We start from the raw sequence: 26,622 nt of genomic DNA, 5'->3' as shown, positions 1-26,622 counted from the left end.
TCTCTCTGCCACCCAGGGGTAACCAGGAATGGCACATTTCGTGCGCAGACAAAATCTTCCCTATTCTGTTGAAGATATTAAACAAATGAATGCTTCATGCCCTGTTTGTGCTGAACTAAAACCCAGATTCTTTGGCGCGGCATCTGGCAGACTGATCAAGGCCACTTCCCCCTTCGAGAGACTAAACATCGACTTCAAAGGGCCCCTGCCGACCGAGACAGACAACAGATACATATTCACCGTTGTTGATGAATATTCAAGGTTCCCTTTCGCATTTCCGTGCTCGGATATGACCTCGGGCACTGTCGTGAGATGTCTCTCTGACCTCTTCGCTATGTTTGGGAAACCTTCGTACATACATTCAGACAGAGGGCCGTGTTTCATGTCGGCCGGGCTAAAACTTCCTACTAGAGCTCGGCATAGCAACTAGTCGAACGACGGGTTACAACCCACAGGAAACGGGCAGGTGGAACGGTATAATGGAGTTATTTGGAAAGCTGTAACTCTGGCGTTGAAATCAAGAGGGCTGGGCCCCGAGCGGTGGGAGGTTACTCTTCCCGACGCTCTGAATTCCATACGCTCTTTGCTCTGCACGTCCACCAATGCAACTCCTCACGAACGAATGTTTACTCACCAGCGACGTTATGTTGACGGTCAAACGGTGCCCAACTGGCTGACCCATCCCGGTACAGTGTTCATGAAACGCCCGGTCCGACAAAGCAAGTATGAACCCCTGGTGGAGGGGTCGAACTCATTGACACTAATCCAGAGTATGCTCATGTCAGGCTCCCGGATGGCAGGGAGACCACTGTGTCGGTTCGCCATCTGGCTCCCTCAGGTACTCCTCCCGCAGGTACACCACCTTCTGGCACTCCTCCTTCTGACATTTCCCCCCCAGGAACTCCGCCGGGCGACGGGGCTGCCGCGTTCCACCCGAGAGCGATCGAGGAGTCATCCCCGGCACAAGGCGAGGCTCACCAAGAGGATCGGGAGTCTCCCTCAAGTGAAACTGCCATTTACTCCCGGAGAGGTCGACGAATAAGGCCCCCTCGACGACTCAATCTGTAAAGGGGATTATCGGCATTCTCGCTGCTCATGCTCCCCATATGCTCATTATATCATATATCGATGCTCATTTCCATGCTCCTACAACTCAAAATAATCACTGCTTGGCATGTATGCTTCTGTAGACCTATTAGTCCGCGTTGCTTGAAATGTATACTCCTATAGTGCTAAAGCAATCATGGTGTGTAAGATGGGCCCCTAGTTACATTTTAAAGGTGGGGAGAATGTGGTGAATTGAGGTGAATTGAGGGACATGACGCGGGATCACATGTTGTGCGTCTCGCGTATAAGGAGGTCTCCGCGGCACGAGTGGTTGTCCCCGGGGCATTGCCATTTACATCGGCTGTTCACTTGATGCTAGTTAACTGAAGGTGCTCATTGACTGGTGAGAATGGAGATTATATCGAACTCCGTGCTTACGCGGATTTAGTCTGCAATGATTAATCGCACATGTATACGTTACTGCTTATGTACTCCTAGCTGAACCTGTATTCCCCGGTGTGCCCACAGAAGCGGCTCCAATCAAATGGAATAAAGCCTAAACTCTGAAGGTTCTTCTCTCGCTCTCATTCCAATTTATTCCATTTGGTTTTCTCGGCTCTCTCAACCAACGATGGACAAGATCTACAAACCAGAGAGGTTCGACGCAGACCCAAACGCGACTGACGCAGAAATGAAATGGTCGCATTGGTTCTGTTCCTTCTCACACTATCTGACCATCATCGAGGAAGGAGCCGACAAATTTGCCGCTCTCGTGAATCATGTCTCGCCCAGCGTGTACAGGCTCTTCTCGGAGTGCGACACTTACGAAGCAGCGATCGACGTGCTGCAAGCGCTCTACGTGAAGCCCAAGAACGAGGTATACATACGACATCTTCTCAACACACGCAAGCAAGCAGCCGGGGGAGACAATCGATCAGTTCCTGCAAGCTCTGAATCAGCTGGGAAAAGACGGCAGCTTCCGGGCCGTAAGCGCCGAGGAACACCGAAAGGAAGCCACACGGGAGGCATTCATCCAAGGACTCAGATCAGCCCACATACGGCAACGCTTACTAGAGAAAGCGCAACCCACTCTTGACAAGGTAGTCGATCAGGCACGAGCGATGGATACGGCTCAGCAGCAATCTGAGTCATTTGGGACACCGATGCTGCTAATGAACGCTGCTACGATGGGAACCCAAGGAACCCCACTGGCACAGACACAGCCAGACATAGGGGATGGAGAAACACCCGAGGAGCCGGATACCCAGGCCACGTCAAACTCCTCAGCAACTGCTCCGGTTGGTAAATGCTTCTTTTGTGGGTACAAAAGGCACCCTCGTCAAAAAAATGTCCCGCCAGAGATGCCACATGCATGAATTGCGACAAGAAAGGGCATTATGCCAGGGTATGTAAATCTACTCTAAGGAGAAATAAACCCACTTCTGCGGCTCTCTACTCGCAAAATAAATTAACTGCAGCCTCCCGAGGAATCTATCCAAGGCTATCATCAACGTACGAATTAACGGGCATATGGCTGAGGCACTGATTGATACCGGTAGCTCTGAAAGTTTCGTCAACAGCTCGCTAGTGAAGGGCAGGAAATGGATAATCCACCCGACTGACAATACGGTATGCATGGCCGCCACCTCACTACAATCCCGCGTACGAGGGTACTGCAATGTTGAATTGGACGTAAAAGGGTACGCGCATCGGGATGTAAGGGTACTGGTGCTTCGTGATTTGTGCGCAGACGTAATTCTGGGTCATAATGTCCTCAAGCAGCACACGAGCGTCGAAATACCCTTTGGAGGAAGCAAGCCTCGTCTAATTTTAAATGCGTTGACCACCGCGGAGGTGACGTCCCCCCAGCTGTTCGCTATCTTGTCGCCGGTCTGCAAACCGATAGCGATTAAATCGCGGCGATATACCACTGCTGACATGAATTTCATCACTTCAGAAACCAAGCGATTACTGGAAGAAGGAATTATAGAACCGAGCGATTCGCCATGGCGTGCACAGGTGTTAGTAACCAGCAGTCAGAACCATAAGAAACGAATGGTTGTCGATTATTCCCAAACGGTCAATCGCTTTACCCAACTCGATGCCTACCCCCTGCCGCGCATAGACGAGATGGTCGAACGCGTGGCCAATTATAAGGTATTCAGTACCATCGACTTGCGAAGCGCCTATCATCAAATTCCCATCCGAGAGGAAGACAAACCTTACACCGCATTCCAGGCAGGGAGGCGCCTCTACCAATTCAGGAGAATACCTTTCGGTGTCACGAATGGGGTAGCTTGCTTCCAACGGGTTATGGATGACATCATCTCAGATGAAAACCTCAGACACTTTTGTTTACGTGGATAATGTCACAGTGTGCGGTAGGGATCAGGGGGAACATGATAGGAATCTAGACAGATTCTTGAGCATTGCTAGAAAATATAATCTGACTCTCAACTACGAGAAATGCGTATTCTCGGCAAGGTCAATTGACCTTCTCGGCTACACGATAGCAGACGGCACAATTAAGCCTGATCCTGAACGATTGCGCCCGCTCCGTGAGCTTCCACCACCTCAGGACTTGCAGACAATGCGCCGGGTGATCGGGATGTTAGCTTACTATGCGAGATGGATTTCGCAATACTCCGAGAAAATACATCCCCTAGTGCATTGCAAAAACTTTCCACCAGATGCCGCTGTTGTAAGAGCTTTCCACAACCTCAAGGATGATATCAGTAAGTCCGTGGTTTTATCGATCGATATCTCGGTGCCCTTCGTGGTGGAAACCGACGCTTCAAATCACGCCATAGCTGCTACACTTAATCAGTCTGGGCGGCCGGTCGCGTTCTTCTCGAGAACTCTCTCCAGAAGCGAGCAGAGACACTCAGCGATAGAGAAGGAAGCGTACGCCATCGTCGAAGCGCTGCGGAAATGGAGACATTATTTACTGGGAAACCACTTCACGCTCGTTACGGACCAACGATCCGTGGCTTTCATGTTTGATGGGAAAAATAACGGGAAAATTAAGAATGAAAAAATTATGAGATGGCGGATAGACCTAGCTTGCTACAGTTACGACATTGTTTACCGGCCCGGGAGGGAAAACCCTGCTGCAGATACCTTCTCTCGGGTCTACAGTTCGGCAACAATCAGTCAGGCTTTGCAAGACCTACACGTGTCTCTCTGCCACCCAGGGGTAACCAGGAATGGCACATTTCGTGCGCAGACAAAATCTTCCCTATTCTGTTGAAGATATTAAACAAATGAATGCTTCATGCCCTGTTTGTGCTGAACTAAAACCCAGATTCTTTGGCGCGGCATCTGGCAGACTGATCAAGGCCACTTCCCCCTTCGAGAGACTAAACATCGACTTCAAAGGGCCCCTGCCGACCGAAACAGACAACAGATACATATTCACCGTTGTTGATGAATATTCAAGGTTCCCTTTCGCATTTCCGTGCTCGGATATGACCTCGGGCACTGTCGTGAGATGTCTCTCTGACCTCTTCGCTATGTTTGGGAAACCTTCGTACATACATTCAGACAGAGGGCCGTGTTTCATGTCGGCCGGGCTAAAACAATTCCTACTAGAGCTCGGCATAGCAACTAGTCGAACGACGGGTTACAACCCACAGGGAAACGGGCAGGTGGAAAGGTATAATGGAGTTATTTGGAAAGCCGTAACTCTGGCGCTGAAATCGAGAGGACTGGGCCCCGAGCGGTGGGAGGTTACTCTTCCCGACGCTCTGAATTCCATACGCTCTTTGCTCTGCACGTCCACCAATGCAACTCCTCACGAACGAATGTTTACTCACCAGCGACGTTATGTTGACGGTCAAACGGTGCCCAACTGGCTGACCCATCCCGGTACAGTGTTCATGAAACGCCCGGTCCGACAAAGCAAGTATGAACCCCTGGTGGAGGGGGTCGAACTCATTGACACTAATCCAGAGTATGCTCATGTCAGGCTCCCGGATGGCAGGGAGACCACTGTGTCGGTTCGCCATCTGGCTCCCTCAGGTACTCCTCCCGCAGGTACACCACCTTCTGGCACTCCTCCTTCTGACATTTCCCCCAGGAACTCCGCCGGGCGACGGGGCTGCCGCGTTCCACCCGAGAGCGATCGAGGAGTCATCCCCGGCACAAGGCGAGGCTCACCAAGAGGATCGGGAGTCTCCCTCAAGTGAAACTGCCATTTACTCCCGGAGAGGTCGACGAATAAGGCCCCCTCGACGACTCAATCTGTAAAGGGGATTATCGGCATTCTCGCTGCTCATGCTCCCATATGCTCATTATATCATATATCGATGCTCATTTCCATGCTCCTACAACTCAAAATAATCACTGCTTGGCATGTATGCTTCTGTAGACCTATTAGTCCGCGTTGCTTGAAATGTATACTCCTATAGTGCTAAAGCAATCATGGTGTGTAAGATGGGCCCCTAGTTACATTTTAAAGGTGGGGAGAATGTGGTGAATTGAGGTGAATTGAGGGACATGACGCGGGATCACATGTTGTGCGTCTCGCGTATAAGGGGAGGTCTCCGCGGCACGAGTGGTTGTCCCCGGGGCATTGCCATTTACATCGGCTGTTCACTTGATGCTCGTTAACTGAAGGTGCTCATTGACTGGTGAGAATGGAGATTATATCGAACTCCGTGCTTACGCGGATTTAGTCTGCAATGATTAATCGCACATGTATACGTTACTGCTTATGTACTCCTAGCTGAACCTGTATTCCCCGGTGTGCCCACAGAAGCGGCTCCAATCAAATGGAATAAAGCCTAAACTCTGAAGGTTCTTCTCTCGCTCTCATTTCAAGCAGATCAGCCACTATTCCTGAGTTCTATTTTTAGCCCCAGCCAGATTAGTTGAGCTCTTGCTATTTACAAATGAGAAACAAAGAATTACAAATTCAAATTTCAAAGTATTGTGTTCATGGTATCCTAATCGCAGATGATATGTATGTACATTGTATATACATGTATTACACAAATGTACTACATGTAAAAGGACTGTTCATTAAATAGCACACACAACGCGCACAGCACTGGCAGAACATCATTTATTCAAATATTTTAAAAATATTGATAGAAACATTATACCACTTTGATATTTGACACTTTTGTAAACTTGAATATGCTCTTTCCAATGGTGAGCAATTTGAAGTGGTATACCTTGTCATATATTTGCAATCCTCACCTGAATTTCGGGGAAAAATGAAAATTTTCAATTTTTGAGGGATCATGACTCATATATGACTGATTAAGAAAAGTAAACATTTATTTGAATACTACTACCATTTAGTTATTACCTGAAAAAATTTCAAGCTTCTGGAATGGGTCAATAAAAATATATGGGGTCTCAAATTTGGTCTTCATACAAAACCAACATTTTTTTTTTTCTGGATTTCAACTGATCAGGTCATAAAAAATTAAGAGGTAAACTCGGTTTTATGTTTGTTTCTTACAGAGCAATTATAGAAGAATAATCTCTGAAAATTTCAAGGCTCGAGCATTAATATTTAAAAAGTTGTGGGAGTTTAAAAGTAGCCGTTCATTTTGTGATGCTCGCAACGACCATAAAAATAGGGCCACAACCACATTTTCAGCCCTCAATATCTCGGAGTTGACCGCATCTATGGACCTAAAATTTTACGCAGCTTCATTTTGATACCTGGGAACTATTTTATGAAAGTTTAAAGTAAATCTGAGGGGGTCAACTGGGAACATTTTCTTAAATTTGGTGATTTCAGATGGAATGACTCACATGTCCATTTCCTTCATTATAGCTTTTTTCATAATCATATGCAGTACTATACTTCAGTATAGGGAAATATTACATGTACAAAAGCAAAACCTTATTACCTGCCTGTAACATGTGGTGTGGCAAGGGCGCTGAGGCAATCCGTAGCTGTACATTGCATTCGCACCGTGCTCATGGAGCAACCTGCATCTGCTGTGATAGCATGGTTGAGGAGTTGGGAAACGGCTGTGATGATTGTGCGCAGAGGAGCAGAAGCACAAGAAATACCCTGCTTTTGAAGGAAAAAAAGAAAGTTGGGTAAGGGAGAGAATCGCAAATGTTTTGTTGCTAAGAAGGGGGTTCAATAAGAAAAGACTGATGATATTTCTGTAACCTATAAGACATTGTCAGCAATAATTGCATAGAGAATGTGGGAAAATGTCAGTGACATCTATATATTTAAATTATTTTCCCCCCTTACATATTTCCGGTGTGAAGCCAAACACATCATGTGATCAAAAATGCAAGCGTTTGTACTCTGAGGGTGTAAAAAAAAAAAGAAGTACTTTATCAAAAAATACCGATTTGGTGAAAGCTGTATGAGCTGCCTTAATGTTTATCAATGACAGCCAAATCGGAAAAATAAATATATATTTCAAGGTGGCAATTAAAGTCTCCACCAATTAGGAAGCTAAAACTGGGGTGAGAGGAGAGCAGTGTCAGTGTTTGTTTGTAGGGCATCATATATGAAGTCATCTGAGTTTTGGGAAGGAGGATGGGCAATGACCACACAGAGAAATAATTTATTGTTACGAAGCCGTACATAAAGGCAAATGTTGTCCATAGAGTTGGGGGTGACCTGTGAGGGGCAGGAGTTGTGGGGAAGGGAGGAACAAACATGTTCAGCGACACCACCACCAGTGCGAAAATCTGGCCTGTCAGCATGGAAGAGACAATAACAAAGGAGATTCAGGAATATTCTGTGAAATAAATGTTTCCATGAGACATACAATATCTGGCTTAGCTGTAGCAGCCTATATGGACAGATCTGTGAAGTTTGAGCACAAACTTCTAACAAGGATGGTTAGAGCTAGATTGGGAACCATACAGGAGAACAATGGTGGAGGTAAGCAGGGATGGAGTTAGCAGGTCCAAATCTTTTTAGCTTATCTGGAATTGGAATTCCAAATAAGGTAAGGTCATCGTGCACCATCTGTCCATCTGTCTGTCTCCTATTTCAACTTCTCTGGCCACACCACTGGGCCAGTCCGGCTGAAATTTGGCAGCAAGGTTCCGCTGTAAGGTTTGGCAGCAAGGTTTGGCAAAAAAATCTGTAAATTCCTTCAAAATTCAATTCTTCTTCTCCAGACCCCCAGTCAGAATGCTATCAAATTTGGGTTACAACATTAGGCCAGGGCCTAGATAAGCTGCAGGTCCAGTGGTCCTATTTTTTCTTGTCTGATCACATTTTTGTTTACCCAGTACAGTGATGTGGAGTCGAGTATCTTGACCAAGTATGAACGATGGTTGGTTGAGTGTGCTGAGCTGGCAAGGACTGTACATGTGAGGAAGTGTGACGTGGCTTTGCTATCGAGCCTGGAGCACGGAGAGTGTAAGAAGTGTTGGTGGAGATGAACAGAAAAGAAGACAAGGCAAAACATTGTGTGATAGAAAACAGATGATGTTTGAAGGTAGGAGAGGCGTTACGGAATGGATTGGTAAAAGGAAGAAGTGCAAGGGTTAATTTTTTCCTCCTCTACTTGTTAAGGATAACATGACACATGTTAAGGGTGTTCGGTGTTTGTAAGGCTGTTCGGAGAGACTCGCACAATCAAAACTAGAGGGGGAGCACACGGTAGAGTGCAAAACCTCCGCCGCCAATACTGCTAGGTCACTCAAGTGAACCTGATATCCTATTCATTCAATTTGACGTCAACAGTGCTCATAGAGTTATAGTTTGCAACTTTCCCTTTTACTTTTAACTTTTACATACTCAATTCATTAGTCATAACTAGCTAGATTCCTTGAGACAAATTGATTTTACGTGGGTATATCCACCTGAAGTTCCAAAATCAGCCGCAATTATAATTTTGGCATGTTTTTGTTGGAAATCACTTACAACATGTAGAAATGCAAAAAAAAAAAAAATCGAAATTTTGTTGAAAAAAAAGTTGCAAAAATTTTTTTTCTCTAACTTTTTTTTGGGGGGGGGGGGGGGTGTGGAAATCACTTAAAACATGTAGAAATGCAAAAAAAAAATTAAAATTTCAAATATTTTTTCAAAATGGCCACCATAACGGCCATATTGGATTTTGGACCGAGTCCAAAATCTAATGGCATGATCTTTGGACCATACCTAATCCCCCCACCAAGTTTCATCAAAATACGTCCAGGGGTTTTTCCGTAATACTGTTCACAAACAAACAAACAAATAAACCAATGTCACCCGCAGGGCGACCTGTATCTTGCCAAAAGGTGACCACGTGTGACTTCTTTAAGGTCACACTGAGGTGAACAGAGCTGCTATCCACCAGGAGCGACTCCTTGAGGAATATCTGCCTACGAGAGATTCCGATGAGAATCGTTCTACAGAGTAACCATGAAAAATATGCGTTTGCCTCATAACGTCACCAAATGACGTCATAATGTCTCAGGCTTGACATATCTAGAAAGCACTCATCGAGGTGTTCAATTTGAGGTACTTCACGATATGGTTCCGAAAACTTGAAAATTTGACCTTGGGGTCAAATATGTTTGACCTCAGGCGCTAACCATGAAGGTCAAGGCCAATCGCCACCAAAAATTAATCAGCTGAGCGCCAGACCATGAACTATATTCCCATGAAGTTTGAAGACTATCCGATCAAAATTACTCAAAAAATAAGTGTTTCGTCGACTCCCCTGATTTGTGACAAAGTGACCTTGACCTTTGACCTTGACCTTCAAAATTTTATGCGCTGAAAGGGACCTCTATAGGCCTCTGATATGCGAAGTTACAAAAATTTCGAATGATAATTGTGCTCTGCAGAATTTTTTATACGTGATTACAGACAAACAAAAAAAAACCAAAAAAAACATACAAGCTGACTAACATATCTTGCAAAAACTTCGTTTTGGCAAGATAACAAACAAACAGAAAGGGGTGAAAACAGTAACCTCCGATCTTCGATGGCGGAGGTTAATAAAGACTCGCACACTGCACTGTGGTCCCAAGAAGGAAGCCACACACACACACACACACACACACACACACACACACACACACACACACACACACACACACACACACACACACACACACACACACACACACACACACACACACACACACACACACACACACACACACACACACACACACACACACACTATGTACTGGTAAGTACTTACAAAAGCTATTTTATTTGAAGTTATTACCTGAGCCTACAAGCAATTAACTGATTTCCCAACTGCCCGGATCATCAGCTGGGCACCGTTTTTCATCGAGATTTTGATGCTTTCAGCCCAGAACCTCTCCAAATGGTGGATCCACAACCCCGATCGCAGGTCCACATCAGTAGATTACTCAACATCAATGGACCCACAACCTCAAAGTTGTGTCCAGACAGTCAGTCAACACAGCAATGCAATATCCTTATTCAAGTAAGTAAGTAAAAGAAAATAGAACAGGGTAAGGAACAAATAAAGTAAAATTTTAAAAAAGGAGGAAGAGCAGAGCACGTGGCAGAGCGCTGTTTATATGGATGAGAATAAAAAGAAACAGATATATAAATGTTTCCACAAAACACTGAAAATACAACTCCTGTTGGTACAAGTAATAGTAAAACAAAAAAACAAGGCAATTCCAGATATATCCTTATCTTTTGAGGTAGATCATTTGGAGTAGGCTACGGAGCCATGCATTTCCTTTGATGAAGAACCGGAAGCAAAAATAACACATTTCAACCAAGTACTGGAACAGTTAATTCAATCATCCACAACAAACTGAATTTTCGAAAAGTGTGTGCCTGCTTGGTGGTAAAAAAATATTTACAAGAGACCATTAAGCAAAAGGGCCCAGCATTTGTCAGGCTTTGTGTAAAAATTTGACAATGTATTTTCCTCTTGTATGATCATCTCTGATTTAAACTTTGATATGACAATAGAAGCCTGAGGATAAACACTGGTCAGATTGCAAAATGGAAGGCGTCCTGGTTCTCCAGTTTCTTAAGAATTCAAGTGACAACCTTCTGCTGATAAGGAAATTATGGCATTATTGGGATGTGCAGGGACTGATAACTGCAGCCTTTCAGGAAAAATTGACAGACCGTCTGTTACCAGTGCTTCGCAGTGATGTGTTAAGAGAGGAAATTGAACCTTAACATTCATAGAAAATGCAGTGAACTCCCATTCCAGCAAGCCAATACAAACCCACACACTGCATATGTAAGGATATGTATGGAGCTGAATGGGATGTTCTGGCATATCTGCCACATGACCCTGACCTAATCCCTTTTGAACTTGCTTCTATTCAGATATTTGCGAGATTCTCGATGAGAATAGATATTTTGACGCGACAAAGACGTGAATCGCAGCAGTGCTATCATCGGAAAAAGGAGCAACCAACAGATTTCTACTTCTATGTTATTGGCTTAAAGAAGCTAGCTTGTGGGCTGCTACAACAAATGTGTTTTACTCGAGGCTGACAATGTGGAGAAATGATGTTTTCTGCTAATTGGTGTTTTCTGCAAAAACATCTGTCGTCTATTCACCGATTGAAACTCCCTCATAATTTACTGCTACGTATGAAGATTGCTTTTTATAGATGTAGGTTGTGATCATGCAAGCATCCTCATTGTTTACGATGCGAGTTGTACCTTTTTGGAAATGCCCTGAATCAGATGCAGCGATGTGTGCATGAGGCTGCGGGATGCAGTAGTGGGCAGTTTTAGGAGGGCCGTGGGCTTACAGGAAGCATCACCTCCACACTGTGCTGCTGCAGAAAGTACAGGCTGGAGAATGGCCAACACACATTCTTCCCGTAGTGCCAATGGGCTATGGAGGATCAAAGGAAGGAGGTATATTATCAAAATAGTTCTTTCAAATAAAGAAATGCAGGCACACATGCGGATTACAAACTAAGGAATAAACAAGATGTCTGCAGGGAGAAATGAGAGAGGAGAGTTAGCAGGCATAGAAAAGTGAGGATGTAAAGTTGCATGCATGGGACTCACTTTGAAACCTTGGAAATAAACAATGCAGTAACTTGTTATACGTTGAACTTCTGATAACAAGACTTCTTAATTGTTAATAATAGCGAGCACTCCCACCCTCCTGGGTGGTGGGAGTACCCTTCTTGGCCCACCTGTGGTGGGAAATGTGCTGCGGCACAGTCTTGGAAATGCACTTTTTAATTTTTGGCATTTTTGAAAGAAATTTTATTGATCACACCATATACTTGGATTCCATATCATAAGATAAAGGAAAATTATTTATAATATCGGGTATCGATAAAGGTGGTGGCATTTCCACCACATGGCAATTTTGGAGTTTTGCTGACATCCATGTTTGCTCCATTATAGTAAGATTATGAATTATGAAGGTGGTTGTATTTTTCATCTCTATTTTTAGTTATTTATAAAAGGCAGAGTAATTGCATGGAGATTCATTTTGAAGGTACTTTAGGTTTCTAATATTGGGAACCAACACCCATCGTCTAGTGTTTCCTGCTTTAATGCAAGTGCTGAAAATTAAGATTTGGACAAGTCTGGGAACAAAGAACGTGGAGCAGCAAATGATCATTAAATTTCTAATGAATGAAAACATCAAGCCTGTTGAAATGTAGATGATTGGTCGTACACCATATGGTGATGATTGCATGTACGGATGTACTTGACTTGCAAGAATCCCACAAAGATGGAAGTGAAAATGTACATAACTGGAGAGTTCATAGAACATTATGCCCTACACAGTGTTGAAGTCTACAGTGTCTACAGAAAGTCTACACCCCCTTTCAAAATTTTCACCTTTTGTTGCCTTACAGCTTGGAATTAAATTGTATTAAAGAGCAGGTTTTGGGTCGCTGATGACTTCGTGTGATTTGAAGGTTGTAATCACATTAATAATCGTTGGGCAATTATTTTCTTACATTTGAAACTCAAAATATGCTAAAATTAACTTTTAAGTCAAAACTTTTGTCAGTGATCGAAAAACAGACCGGAATTTACCGAAGATGCTATGACGTCACGTTCTCCAAAAACTTCGTGAACATTCGGAAACAGCGTGTGAACAATGGCGAGATGCGAATCAGAGAGTGATTTCAGCGGCGATGAAATTGAGTGTTTTCATTCCGATATTGCCGAGGACGAGTCGGAGGATGATGGGAATTTATACTATGGAGTTTCTAGCCCTGAGCCATATAAATTTGAGCCACTTGAAAGTGCCAGAAAACGGCCTAATTTGTGTACAAGTGGCAGGGCTGACAGCCTGGCAGTGCACACTGACAGACTCCACCAGACAGATTGGTTTGTAGATTTTCATTTTCTTGTTCGATGCATAAAATAATGTAAAGTTTGATTCGTCTGTGACTTGATATAATAATTTTTTAACCCTCTAGTTAGTCACTCAAGAGTCAGAAATAGAATGAATCAATAATGGGCCCAAATATATTATACACCGTCGCCTTGGCGTTGAAGTCTTTCTGACAACTGAGCTTGACTCCAGCGAAAGTGAACAGTTAGAACAAACCACAACTTTCAAGAGACTGTTGGGCATATAAATACCAAAACATATTTTGCCTCATTGGGAAATATTCTACCAGATTTCGAAAAAGTGGAAAATTGATCAATTTTTTACAATTGAAATGAAATAGCCCAATTTGCTGATGCTGTTAAAGAAGTAATTTAATCAACAATAAGTTGATTTGTTGAGAATTTTTTTCATGCTTGTGTTTTTCAGAAAGTTTATTTACGTGTTTTTCCATGTACTCTTTAAGAATACATTTCAAGGTTTTTCTCACTTAAACTCAACAATTGATTCTGTGACAGAGCAGTATCTGGAGAACTTGTCAACCAACAACTCATATTCACAGAGTGGTGATCAGATGTGTTTATGCCTTCGTAATCCTTGGCTGTGAAAAGGTCACCACAAATGACAAGTCTATCCAAAGGGTCCTCTTTAGCCGTTTTCTTTGGGGGAAAATTCGCCCATTTTGTTTGTACAAATCTTATCCACTGCCGGCGAATGTTTGATTCCTTCAGGAATCGGTGGGAACGGTTATCCGTTTTCCAGCCATTTTCGCAAAATACGTACGAGGCATGATGTACATATATCCAAATAACTTTGTTCTACAATAATTCAAAATAAAAAAGGATAATATAGACAGTTGCAAGCTCAAAAAAAGCGAAAGAACAGCCCGCTGAACTGGACACTTCCTCAATGAGCAAGTGAGCGTTCGCTTTGTTTTGGAGAATGTGACGTCAACATCCATACATGGCATGCGGCTTTTTTTTTCAACAGCCTCGAGAAATAACAACTTTGGAGTTAAATTTCATTAATTTTCCCAATAGTTAGGCAACCACAATAGTTTGCATCAAACTATTTAATGCACATTTCATCGTATTGATATATTTTCAGAACATGTTTAGTGATCCGCAACCTGCTCTTTAAACCAGACTTTTTCCACCTTTATTTACACATTGTAACCCACAACTTCCAAGTGAAAAACAAATTCTACAAATTTCAGAAAATTAATTAAAAATACAAAACTAGAATATCTTGGTTGGATAAGTGTCCACCCCACCTGAGTTAATACTTGGTGGAAGCACCTTTAACAGCAATTACAGCTGTGAGTCTGTTGGGCTAGGTCTCTACCAACTGTTTACACCTTGATGGGGCAATATTTGCCCATTCTTCTAAACAAAACTGTTCAAGCTCAGTCGAGTTGCGTGGGGAGCGCTGATGTACAGCAATCTTAAAATCGTGCCACAGATTTTCGATTGGATTTAGATCGGGGCTCTGACTGGGCCACTCAAGGACATTTATCTTTTTGTTTCTTTGCCATTCCAGTGTAGCGTTGGCTGTGTGCTTCGGGTCGTTGACATGCTGAAAGGTGAACTTCCATCCCAATTTCAGCTTTCTTGCAGAGGGCAGCAGGTTTTCATCTCAGATTTTTCTGTATTTTGCTCCATCCATTTTCCCTTCTATCCTGACAAGTGTCCCAGTTCCTGCTGATAAGAAACATCCCCATAACATAATGCTGCCACCACCATGCCTCACAGTCGGGATGGTGTTCTTTGGGTGATGTGCTGTGTTGGGTTTGCACCAAATGTAATGTTTTGCATTTATGCCAAAAAGTTCCATCTTCGTTTCGGCAGACCACAAAACTTTTTGCCACACGTCTTCAGAATCTCCAGAGTGATTTTTTGCATACCCCACTCAAGGTGGGATTTTTTTGAGTAATGGCTTCCTTATTGCCATCCTACCATACAGGCTAGACTTGTGGAGTGCTTGGGATATTGTTGTCGCATGCACACCGTGACCAGTCTTTGCCATAAAAGTCTGTAGCTCTTTCAAAGTTGCCATTGGCCTCTTGGTGGCCTCTCTGATCAGTCTCCTCCTTACTTGGTCATCCAGTTTGGAGGGATGGCCTGATCTAGGCAGGGTCTTGGTGGTGCCATACACCTTCCACTTCTTAATGACCATCTTGATAGTGCTCCAAGAGATATTCAAGGCCTTTGAAATATTTTTATACCCATCCCCTGATCTGTGCCTTTCCACAACTTCATCCCAGAAGTCTTTTGAAAGCTCCTTGGTTCTCATGGTTGAGTCTTTGCTGTGAAATTCACTATCCAGCAGAGGAAACCTGGAGGAACAGCTGATTGTATTCTGAAATAATCAGAATCACTACAATTTAACACAGGTGGAGGCCAATTAACTTGGTGCGTGATTTTTCAAGGTGATTGGTTACACCCGAGCTAATTTACAATTTATATTATAAGGGGGTGGACACTTATTCAACCAATATATTCTAGTTTTGTATTTTTAATTAATTTTCTGAAATTTGTAGAATTTGTTTTTCACTTGGAAGCTATGGGTTACGATATGTAAATGGAGGTGGAAAAAAAAGTCTGATTTAATGTAATTTAATTACAGGCTATAAGGCAACAAAAGGTGAAAATTTTGAAAGGGGGTGTAGACTTTCTAGAGGCATTGTATACAGAAGGGCCTTGCCTTTTGTGGGTACATTATTAAAAATGCCCATGAATCGCAAATATGCAATCTTAAGGGGTAATGGGGAAAATAGGTTAAAGGACTTCAACTTTAAAATTTGTCCAAACTGCACCCTTAATTCACATGTTTGTGCATTATTTTAGTACTATTTATTTTCATGAATAAAAGAGTTATTAAGAACATAAAATAAAGTGCTGGTATTATTTTCCTTAATTAAGAACATAAAATAAAGTGCTGGTATTATTTTCCTTAATTAAGAACATAAAATAAAGTACTGTATTATTTTCTTGAATTATTATTATTATTCTTTCATCTGCAGCCTGTGGTTGCTGGTTGCATCATTGTTGGGAGCACAGTTGTGCCGCTGATGCAGTGCCCTCTTTCTTGTAAGATGGAACTCATTTGCCAAAATATGTTCTAGGCCATATATTATTTGTAATCTTGATTAATGATCTCACTGACTCTGAAAAATCCTCTTTATCTCTTTTCTGATGACTCCACACTCTGCCGTGACATTTCTCATCCTTCTGAATGACAGGCAGCAGCCTCTTCCCTCTTCTCAGACCTTGACAAAATCACAAACTGGTCAAAAACTTGGAATATGTCTTTCAATCCTGAGAAATCCCACTCACACTCACTTGCTCTCGCTTTCTCTCCAAAAGGATCATGACGCAAACCCTCCTACCTACTTTCTCAAAAATCCTCTCAAAGAGGTTCAGTCACTCAAACTCTTGGATCTCACGCTCAGCCATGATCTCTCTTGGGCAAGCCACATTTCAAAGTTGGCCTCCAAGGCCATCTAGAAGGCTTTCATCCACAGCTTTATGGAGTACTGCTCTCCCCTCTCGGCTGTCTCCCTTGCCTCACATATTGCTCAGCCTGACACCATGGAAACGAAGGCTTTCAAAATTATTGGAAACTCTTGCCCTGAAGCTGAGTCTATGGGCCTATAGATTCGCCATCGCCGACAGGTAGGTGGTCTCTGTCTTCTTCTGCCTAATTAATGGTCTTGCACCTTTGCACTCTCTGTCCTTTGTACCCCCAGGTACCTGCAGGACACACGCAGTACACCAGAAAACCCTCCTCGTGAAACTGCCTAAATCCAGAAGAACTGTTCACCTCCACGCGTTCATTCGCCTTTTTTCCCCACCTGTTGAACCACCTTCCACACTCTCCTCAATGTCATTCTTTCCTCCAGGTCTTCAAGACAGCTGTTCACCACCATCTCATTCCATCCCCCATCCAAAACCATGATCTTTTTTCACTCGTTAAATCATTCCCATGCCTCCCAAAAATTTGCTTACGTATCTATCTTGTCTATCCCTTGTGTTCTCTCCTACCCACTGTTACCTGCATCCCTCGTTTGTCTGTCTCCGTCTATTTTATCTTGACGCCCTGCTGTTAGCGTTTCTCCCTTTCTCCTGTGATTCCGTTTGTTATGTTGTGTCCTGATCTGTTCTGTGTCCTAACTCTTTCACAAGCCTTGACATGTATTTTAAAAAAGTTTTATGAAGGTGATTTGTTTTATACAATCTTCAAGTACGGTATTTAATTCAATTGAAACAGGTTTAAAGGTGAATTAAAAAAAAAAATCTGGGTTTTACTGCTATTTTCCCAGTATCTATTGCACCACCCTATTTAACATGTTACATTAGTTATTTGTGCCTGTTATTTATGTCCTTTATGAGATCCTTAAAAACAGTAAGTTTCCTGTTTGATGATTATCAATTTTGTTTGACTGCCAGCCAGAGAGACAGAATAAATTGTGTTTTATGGAGGGTGTTAATCTGGAGGGTGTTAATTGGGCTTACATTTTCAAGTACAGTTGTTTTACTGCCTAACTTAATTCAACACTGGTGTTGGTGCAAGTGAATGCTGCACTTGAGATGTTTATTTCTATTTTGTTGACATGAAGGAAAAGCGAATCACAGTTCTCATGTTGTGTTCTTCTGCAAGTCGATACAAATTACATTTTGTTTCTATATGGTGGTACAACAAGCTACAGTGCCAGGCTACTTTACTGGAATGTTAGTCACCAGATCTATGTGAATGAGCATGTGTCAACTTGTAATTTATAAACATGGCATTATGTGTTTTGAGTTAACCAAGTACCTGGAGGGTAGCACTTGGAGGGTAGCACCTGGCAAGTTTTGTGTGGTCATAATGATTTAAGGAAACTGGGCTGCAGGCACTCGCTCAGGGTGCGCTCCCAGGTGGTACCAACAAATGATGATACCCAATGAGAATGCGTTGGAATAAAGATTTGTCATGCAGGCCAGGTTCTTAAGATAGTGATGGACAATGGATGGATTTGATATGACTTTTCACTTGTAATGTGTGCAAGGTACAGTGTTGACTGTTCTTGGAGGTTGTGTCGTTTTTGGCAAATCCCGAATCAATATTGCACCCCTGCACTTAAGAACACTGAGTTGATTAAAAAAAATTATTTAAGATTCATGTCACGGAGAAAAGCCGAGCGAGAGATTTCATAATTCTCAGCATTTACACTGTGTTGACGTGCTCATTGGACACAGCCTTTGAACGACTTTTCCACACAGATCAGTCCTGAGGAATATAGCCAAATCATTTGCGCAAGTATGACAGCAGCAGTATAGAACAAATCCCATGAACCCAAACTCGATGAAAATCCTTCCACTATGGTGAGTGGGCCGACAAGATAGTAATTGGTGGCAGATACGATAGCACTTTGGCAGTGATCCCAACCGACATTTTCACATTTCTAGTTGAAAGTTTCTGAACTTATCTGCTCGCTTACCAGGCTGGATGAACAGCAATACCAGCGGCAAGCCTCAGACCAGCTTCTGCTTGGTTCAAAGACACCAAGTGCTGCATGAGCATCCATGCATGGTGTGGAGATGCCCATGGTATATTTAAGCTGTGAAGAGGAACAACGATTGAAAGATGGTAAGCAAATTAAATTCTGTCACCACTTCAAAAAATGTTATATTATACAAAGAAACCATGTGTGTGTGTAATATATGTAAATTAAAAAAAACTATATATATATATATATATATATATATATATATATATATATATATATATATATATATATATATATATTGTTGTGGTTACCAAATTCGCAAACCACCATTCAGGTCCCTTAGGTGAGGTATCTCGGTAAGTACATGTGTAGTTAGGCCCAAACCCGTTGTCTAGTGGGAATACATGTCATTTATGCGTGCTGCGACTCTTCAGGATAGCCGTTTTTCTTTTGCTATCTTTATTTTGGACCAACCGCCATGATTACCACCACAACCACAACATCAACCACCAACCACAACGCCGCTTCACCACAACCGCCACGACCTTCCCGTCACACCTCGCAACCGTCGCATCGCCACCGTTCTTGCCCCGCTTGTGGGTACCGGTGTTGGACTCGTGCAGGGCGCGCGCCGAACAGCGTGTACAAAATCACGGATTTTGTGCTTCAAAAACGGATCAAAAACGACACACGCCCACTTTTTGCCGTCCAATCGGTGAGCGAGGGGCGAATTGGCCCCGCCCCCAGGGCGATCGATATATGCAAATTTATGGATCAAAAAGCCTTCACGCCCACTTTTTCTCGGGCCAATGGGGAGCGAGGTGAAAGGTCGAAGGGAGGGGGTCAAAGATGAGAGGGCGAAGCTACGGGGCTGATAAAAGGACCGTGTTCGTCAGTCCAGTGGAGTCCAGAGGCGGAGAGTAGGAGAGTCCAGAGAGGCGGAGAGTAGGGGAGTCCAGAGGCGGAGAGTAGGAGAGTCGAGAGGCGGAGAGTAGGAGAGTCCAAGAGGCGGAGAGAAGAGAGTAGGAGAGTCGAGATCAGAGAGTTAAGACTTCGCGGGCGGTGGAGTTGGTCGTCGTGTGCGTTGGAGTCGGAACGGAGGGGACGGAGCTGTGGAAAGGCAGCGACACCAGACGAGGGGGTGCTCGCGTCGGGAGCTGCACCCCAGGGAGGCCGACAGCGCGACCTGGCCGAGGTGGAGACGCTCGTCGCGGGATAATAAAAATCCTCTATACCCCGAGCATCAGCAACCCCCTCCTGTTTCCCCCCCGCGCTGAGATAGTGCGACCAAGGGGGCCCCTTTCCCACCCCCTACCAGACACCGTCCGTGAGGCCCGCGGAGTTGAGGCGCCATCGCCGCTCCTCGTCTCATCACCAGACGGGTAGGCCGACCCGGTCTCGGCCTCAGGCCCTCCTCATCCTTGAGGGTATTTCTTTTCCTTGGTTTTGGGTATGTGTTGTCGGCGCCGTCTGTGAAGTAGAATTGTATAAGTGTTGCCGTGTGCTCGGTAGTCGGTATTAGCTCTGCATTGTGTTTTCGCTTTTACATTTGCTTTTTGTGTAAATTGCATTGTGTCTTTTCTGTGTTTTTGGTGGAATTGAATGTGTGCTTTCCGTTCGTCGCGAATAAATGTGCTTTGTGTTGAACTGTTTCCCGCTTCGCTTCGTCATTTCCTTCATTGAATCCTCATCTTGCTTCACGTAAAGGGTTGGTAGTGGGCTGAATACGCCCGATAATTAATCGAACCGTCGAGGTCGATGATAACACCGCTCGGTTATTCTGATAGTACGGAACGGGTCGCTTAAGTGGCCCGTGTCCGAAGTCGACCTGCGGCGAGGTGCGATCGTCCGGTCTACCCTCCGCGTGGGTACTTAGGTAGGTCGAATTTGGCGAGCAACCCTATCCCACGCGGGGGCTGATTGGCTCGATCGCGGTGAGACCGAAAGGTCCACCCGTGACTGGTTCCCGGCGTTAGTCCGAGAGGGTCACGACTGGATTGTCTGTCCGGTGGGCGACGTGCCGCGATTCGAGTTACGTGGCCGTCAGCACGCCGGCGGGCGCGAATCCGCAACAATATATATATATATATATATATATATATATATATATATATATATATATATATATATATATATATATATATATATATATATATATATATATATATTATGCGTTTTAATAAAATAGAAATTATCAAAGCTTTTCGACTTGCAATTCTCAGGATAAAACCGCAAGCAGATGAAGAAGAAGCACTCAAACTATCTATCTTTCTTCTATCTATATATTACTAAAACTGTCATCTTGTATGTATATCTGTACATATGTTCCCGAAATACAGCCAAGATGGTACACGATAGTGCAAAAAATTTCGCCCCATCTTACTCACCATTCTCTTGCGGTGTGCAATATCAAGTTTCGATAAAATCGGCAACGAAAAAATTATAAAAAAATTCAATTCCCAATTCAGTGAAGTACTCTTTGGGAGAATTTTATCAATGCAAACAACCTCAGCGGTATAGTTTGGTGGAGCTATCTTTTTTTTTTTCTTGAAATGATTTATTTAAAAATCTCAAACATTTAGTATAGACAAAGAACGATTTATTTTGAAGCATAAAATAAACATCGCCATTTTGATCTAATACTTCCACGTTCATCTATATATTACTAAAACTCTCATCTTGTATGTATACTGAACAAAAATATAAACGCACCAAGCGCAAAAATATAAACGCACCAAGCGCAAAAATATAAACGCACCAAGCGATTGTTACTATTTTACCTCAAACTCATTAATACTAAATCTTCACAACAATTTGGTTATAGAATCCATGACAATTGAGCATTAAATTTCAAAGAGTTCCTTGAGAATTCTGGCGACAGTCTTTGCGCTACAACAGCCGACACAACCGAGGTGTCACTGTCAGAGTTCACACAGTCAGTAGCGGGTGTGTCCACCGTTGGCGTCGCGCAGAGCGGTGCATCTCCGGCGCATGGACATCACCAGATTATCGATGGTGGCCTGAGGGATGTTTTCCCATTCCTCCTGGAGAGCCACACGGAGCTGGCGGACGTTCTCTGGGACTGCGTAACGTTGTCGTACGCGTCGATCAAGAACGTCCCAAAGGTGCTCGAAGGGCGACATGTCTGGAGAATATGGAGGCCAGTCGAGGACATCAATGTCCTCCTCACCGAGGAAGTCCATGCAGATCCTGGCAACATGGGGGCGAGCATTGTCGTGCTGAAACGTCACATGGTGAAGGCGCACAAACGGCACGACGATGGGTCTGAGTATCTCGTCCCTGTACCGCTGCCCGTTCAAGTTGCCTTCAATGAAATGAAGCCGAGTGCGCTCTCCATGGCATATGCCTGCCCACACCATAACACTGGCACCACCGTGTGACACCCGACGAAGGACATTGGCGTCAGTGTAGCGCTCCCCAGCCCGACGCCAGACGTGGAGTCCGCCATCAGCCCGATACAGCTGGAACCGCGACTCATCGGTGAACAGCACTCTCCGCCATCGTGCGAGGGTCCAGCGCAAGTGAACATTGGCCCAGTTCAGTCGGGTCTGACGCTGGACTGCAGTGAGGTCGAGTCCCCGGTGTGGTCGGCGGGCTCGGAGGTTGGCCTCCCTCAAGCGGTTACGCACCGTCCGGGCTGAAATGCGCCTGTTATGCACCCCGACAGTCTCATCGGCAGTCCTCGTGGCCGGTCGGAGGAGTCGATCCCGGAGATGTTGCAGCCTCATGTGACGATCCTGACCGGCGGTGGTCACACGTGGTCGCCGGGCATGTGGGCGGTTCACGGTGCTTCCAGTCTCTCTGAGGCGCGTTCTCAGGCAGCTAATGGTGGAGTGGTGGACATTGAAGTGTGCTGCAACGGCCCGTACTGACGTCCCAGCATTCAGCATGCCAATGGCGCGCTCCCTCAAGATTTGTGACATCTGTGGCATGTTGACATTTGGCACCAGTCCACATTTTGGGGAGGCCTTTTATAGGGCAAGCTATAGGGAGTGTTTGTGTCCTGGTCACGCTCACTGACCATCACTCTGTCAAGCCCCATGGTGCTCATGGGAAGGATTACTCAACGTGTGAGTCCACACACTCAGAGTGGTCAATTTCAATGGGAACATCTGTCTTGAGCAAAACAAAGGAACCATTGCTCAAACATATCATCGGTTTGACCATTTTCCCATAATGGCCATCTTGACTTAGATATTTAGGTTGGTGCATTTATATTTTTGTTCAGTGTATGTATGTATGTATGTATGTATGTATGTATGTATGTATGTATGTTCCCGAAATACAGCCAAAATGGTACACGATAGCACAAAAATTTTCAGTCCACGTTACTCACCATCCTCCTGTGGTGTGCAGTATCAAGTTTTGTTAAAATTTGGCAACGAAAAAATTATTTAAAAATTCACTTCCTAATTCAGTGAAGTCCTCTTCGGGAGAATTTGATCAGAGCAAACAACCTCAGCGGTATAGTTTGCTGGAGCTCTTTTTTTTTTTCTTGACATGATTTATTTAAAAATCTCAAACATTTAGGATAGACAAAGAACGAGTTATTTTAAAGGATAAAATAAACATCGCCATTTTTATCTAATACTTCCGTGTTCATGAATAAATAAAATTGTGTTTGGAAGATGACGCATAATAATTTCTTCGACTTTCTTTTCTCCATTTTTTTTTCACATTGACGCGCAATATCGTTTTGTTCAAATTGGACAATGGGGGAAAAAAAATCAATTCCGGATTCAGTCAACGACTCTACGGGAGTATTTGATCAATGCAAACAACCTCAGCGGTATAGTTCGCTGGAGCTATCTTGTTTTTTTTAATGATTTTTTTTTTTATTAACCGCTGTCACAAAGGAAACCAAACGGGTTCACGGGTTGTCGAGTATATTACTAAAACTCTCATCTTGTATATATGTATGTATGTTCCCAAAATACAGCCAAAACGGTACAAGATAGCACAAAATTTTTCACCCCACCTTACTCACCATTCACCTGTGGTGTGCAGTATCAAGTTTCGTTCAAATCGGGTAACGAAAAAAATTATTTAAAAAATCAATTCTCGATTCAGTCATGGACTCTTCGGGAGAATTTGATCAATGGAAATAACCTCAGCGGTATAGTTCGCTGGAGCTATCTTTTTTCCTTTTCTTGAAATGATTTTTTTTAATCAACCGCCGTCACAAAGGGAACCCAACGGGTTCACGGGTCGTCTAGTTGTTTATAAAGTTACAATGTAATGTCCTCAACGTTGATTGGTTGAGAGAAAGAAAGGACATGATTACCTGATTGGTAGAACCAAAGAGCTCAGAGTGGCCGAGCACGAAACACTTGCTCAAGGCACCGGAGCACGAAACACTCACTCAGGGCGCCAGAGCACGAAACACTCGCTCAGGGCGCCGGAGCACGAAACACTCGCTCAGGGCGCCGGAGCACGAAACACTCGCTCGGGGCACCGGAGCACGAAACACTCACTCGGGGCACCGGAGCACGAAACACTCGCTCGGGGCGCCGGAGCACGAAACACTCGCTGGGGGCGCCGGAGCACAAAACACTCGCTCGGGGTGCCGGAGCACGGAACACTTGCTCGGGGCACCAGAGCACGAAACACTCTCTCGCGGCGCCGGAGTACGAAACACTCACTCGGGACGCCGGAGCACAAAACACTCTCTCGCGGCGCCGGAGCACGAAACACTCGCTCGGGGCGCCGGAGCACAAAACACTCGCTTGGGGTGCCGGAGCACGAAACACTCGCTCGGGGTGCCAGAGCACGAAACACTCGCTCGGGGCGTCGGAGCACGAAACACTCGCTCAGGGCGCCGGAGCACGAAACAATCGCTCAGGGCGCCAGAGCACGAAACACTTGCTCAGGTTGACGTGGCAGGTAAAAGCGTCCGCAGTGAGTGAACGATTCGCTCAGGACATAGCGCAGTACCGCTATTGACTGTAAGGTGTTCGGCAAGTGGTTTAAGCACTCATGCAAGTAAATATAACTGACAATCACAAAGATTTACCTTAAAACAGCGTTCTTTGAAAGAGGAATTCAAGTGGGAATTTAGTGAAATTCAATTGAAAAATATATCAAGCCACAGAACACACAATGTCGGTCTGTGCTCTCTCTATTCCTTCACAGCTAGATCATGGCAAACATGTGGTCGGATGGATCTTATTGTTTTTATAAATATATCGGAATCGAAATGAGAGGTGGATTATATGAAAAGATCACACAAAAAGGTAAAACAAAATGATGTCCTGTAAAAATAAAATTGCACATTTTCAGACAACTCCCAAGGCACCCACCGCACGGCCCAACACAGGTGGAAACGCACTGTATGTCTCATCAATGCAACATTGAAAGCACGGGTACTTTTACCAAAACCAACAACCACGCAGCTTGGAGAGCGCTTGCCAAGTGGCTTACGCACTCATGCAAGCACTCCAACGAAACGGTTGATAAACGGCTCGCTTGGCACATGATTAGGTATCACCGAACTGTCACATTAAATATACACCTCCCGAAGACTCCGGAAATGTCAAATATGTCCAAATTGGACAAATGAACTTTTCTTGGAATGGGAACTGCTCAGTATGATTCTAGAGCTTAAATTTTATCATTCTACTTAATATAACAGATTATCGTGGCGATCACATGTGCGGAAATGAAATTAAACAACGAACGCTGACTGCAATGCTTATGAACACCCAGAGACATGTACCCAGTGATTTGTAGCTATGATGAACAGGCATTCAATAATATGAGTGAAGAAAGTGGAGAGAAAAAAAAAAACTTTCGTTAACAAATCATTGCGACCTGTTAAAGGTCGAGGCAAGGCTGAGCAGGCCAAAAAACATGGCGGCTTCAGACCCCAGCGATGTTACCTCGGATGCGCCTTTGGACCCGAAAGAGAGTGGTGACCGAGGATGCTCCTGATAAAGGACATAATTAAATAAAGCTGTTAATCATCTTCAAAAGAGATGTTTTAATTAACCCAAACACCCAATTTACACTCTTTCACTTCCTTGGAGTTTTCTTCTTATGTATGCAATGCTTCAGGCTGCTAGGTTTTATAGTTTTGGAGTTATGGACACACACACACACACACACACACACACACACACACACACACACACACACACACACACACACACACACACACACACACACACACACACACACACACACACACACACACACACTTATAAGTATAGATTGTAATCCACAATTTCGAAGTGAAAAACAAATTCTGCAAATTTCAGAAAATTAAATTAAGAATACAAAAGTTGAATATCTTGGTTGGATATATACGTATATATATATATATATATGTACTGGGTTGGATATATATATATATATATATATATATATATATATATATATATATATATGTACTGGGTTGGATATATATATATATATATATATATATATACTGTATATCGTAGTTTTTTTTTGACTTGTTCATTTCCACTGGGTACATATCATTTTGTGCAAGTTTTAAATTATTTGAGGCATGATGAGTTGAATATCTAATGCAAATTATTGTATAGTTTGTTTCAATTTGAATAATGTAGCAATACATATTTGAAGAAAAGGAGTCAATTATGTATGTTGTAACATGTGGGGTATCAGTTTGTTTAAATGTCTTAACTTCCCCTCATGTCTGAATTTCCAATGCTCATGTCACCACATTGTTTGTTTGTCCATCTTTAATTTATAATACTGTCATTCAAATCTGTAAATAAAGTGTTACCGTAATGTAATAATTTCAATATGGCTTGGCCTGTTTGGCATGTTAATGCAAGTTCATTCCATGTCCAA

The 26,622-nt window shown here is 43.7% G+C and overlaps 1 protein-coding gene across 6 annotated transcripts in view; it reads right to left on the bottom strand.

Moving 5' to 3' along the window:
* BRAT1 (BRCA1 associated ATM activator 1) overlaps positions 1-26,622 on the bottom strand; it is a 55,136-nt gene that overhangs the window by 18,304 nt on the left and 10,210 nt on the right. For 5 of the 6 annotated variants that reach the window (XM_085892104.1, XM_085892105.1, XM_085892103.1 and 2 more), the window contains exons 6-8: positions 18,778-18,897; positions 11,648-11,825; positions 6,919-7,084 (exon numbers count right to left, since the gene is read on the bottom strand). In XM_085892104.1, the coding sequence (XP_085748230.1) occupies positions 6,919-7,084; positions 11,648-11,825; positions 18,778-18,897 (464 nt within the window). The remainder of the gene's footprint in view (positions 1-6,918; positions 7,085-11,647; positions 11,826-18,777; positions 18,898-26,622) is intronic. The other variant, XM_085892101.1, reaches the window with a different exon arrangement.

Source organism: Eptatretus burgeri, chromosome 8, assembly GCF_056783735.1.
Source record: "Eptatretus burgeri isolate ZD-2024b chromosome 8, Ebu_testis_v1, whole genome shotgun sequence".
Taxonomy (NCBI): domain Eukaryota; kingdom Metazoa; phylum Chordata; class Myxini; order Myxiniformes; family Myxinidae; genus Eptatretus; species Eptatretus burgeri.
This window is presented reverse-complemented; position numbering and strand designations above follow the sequence as displayed.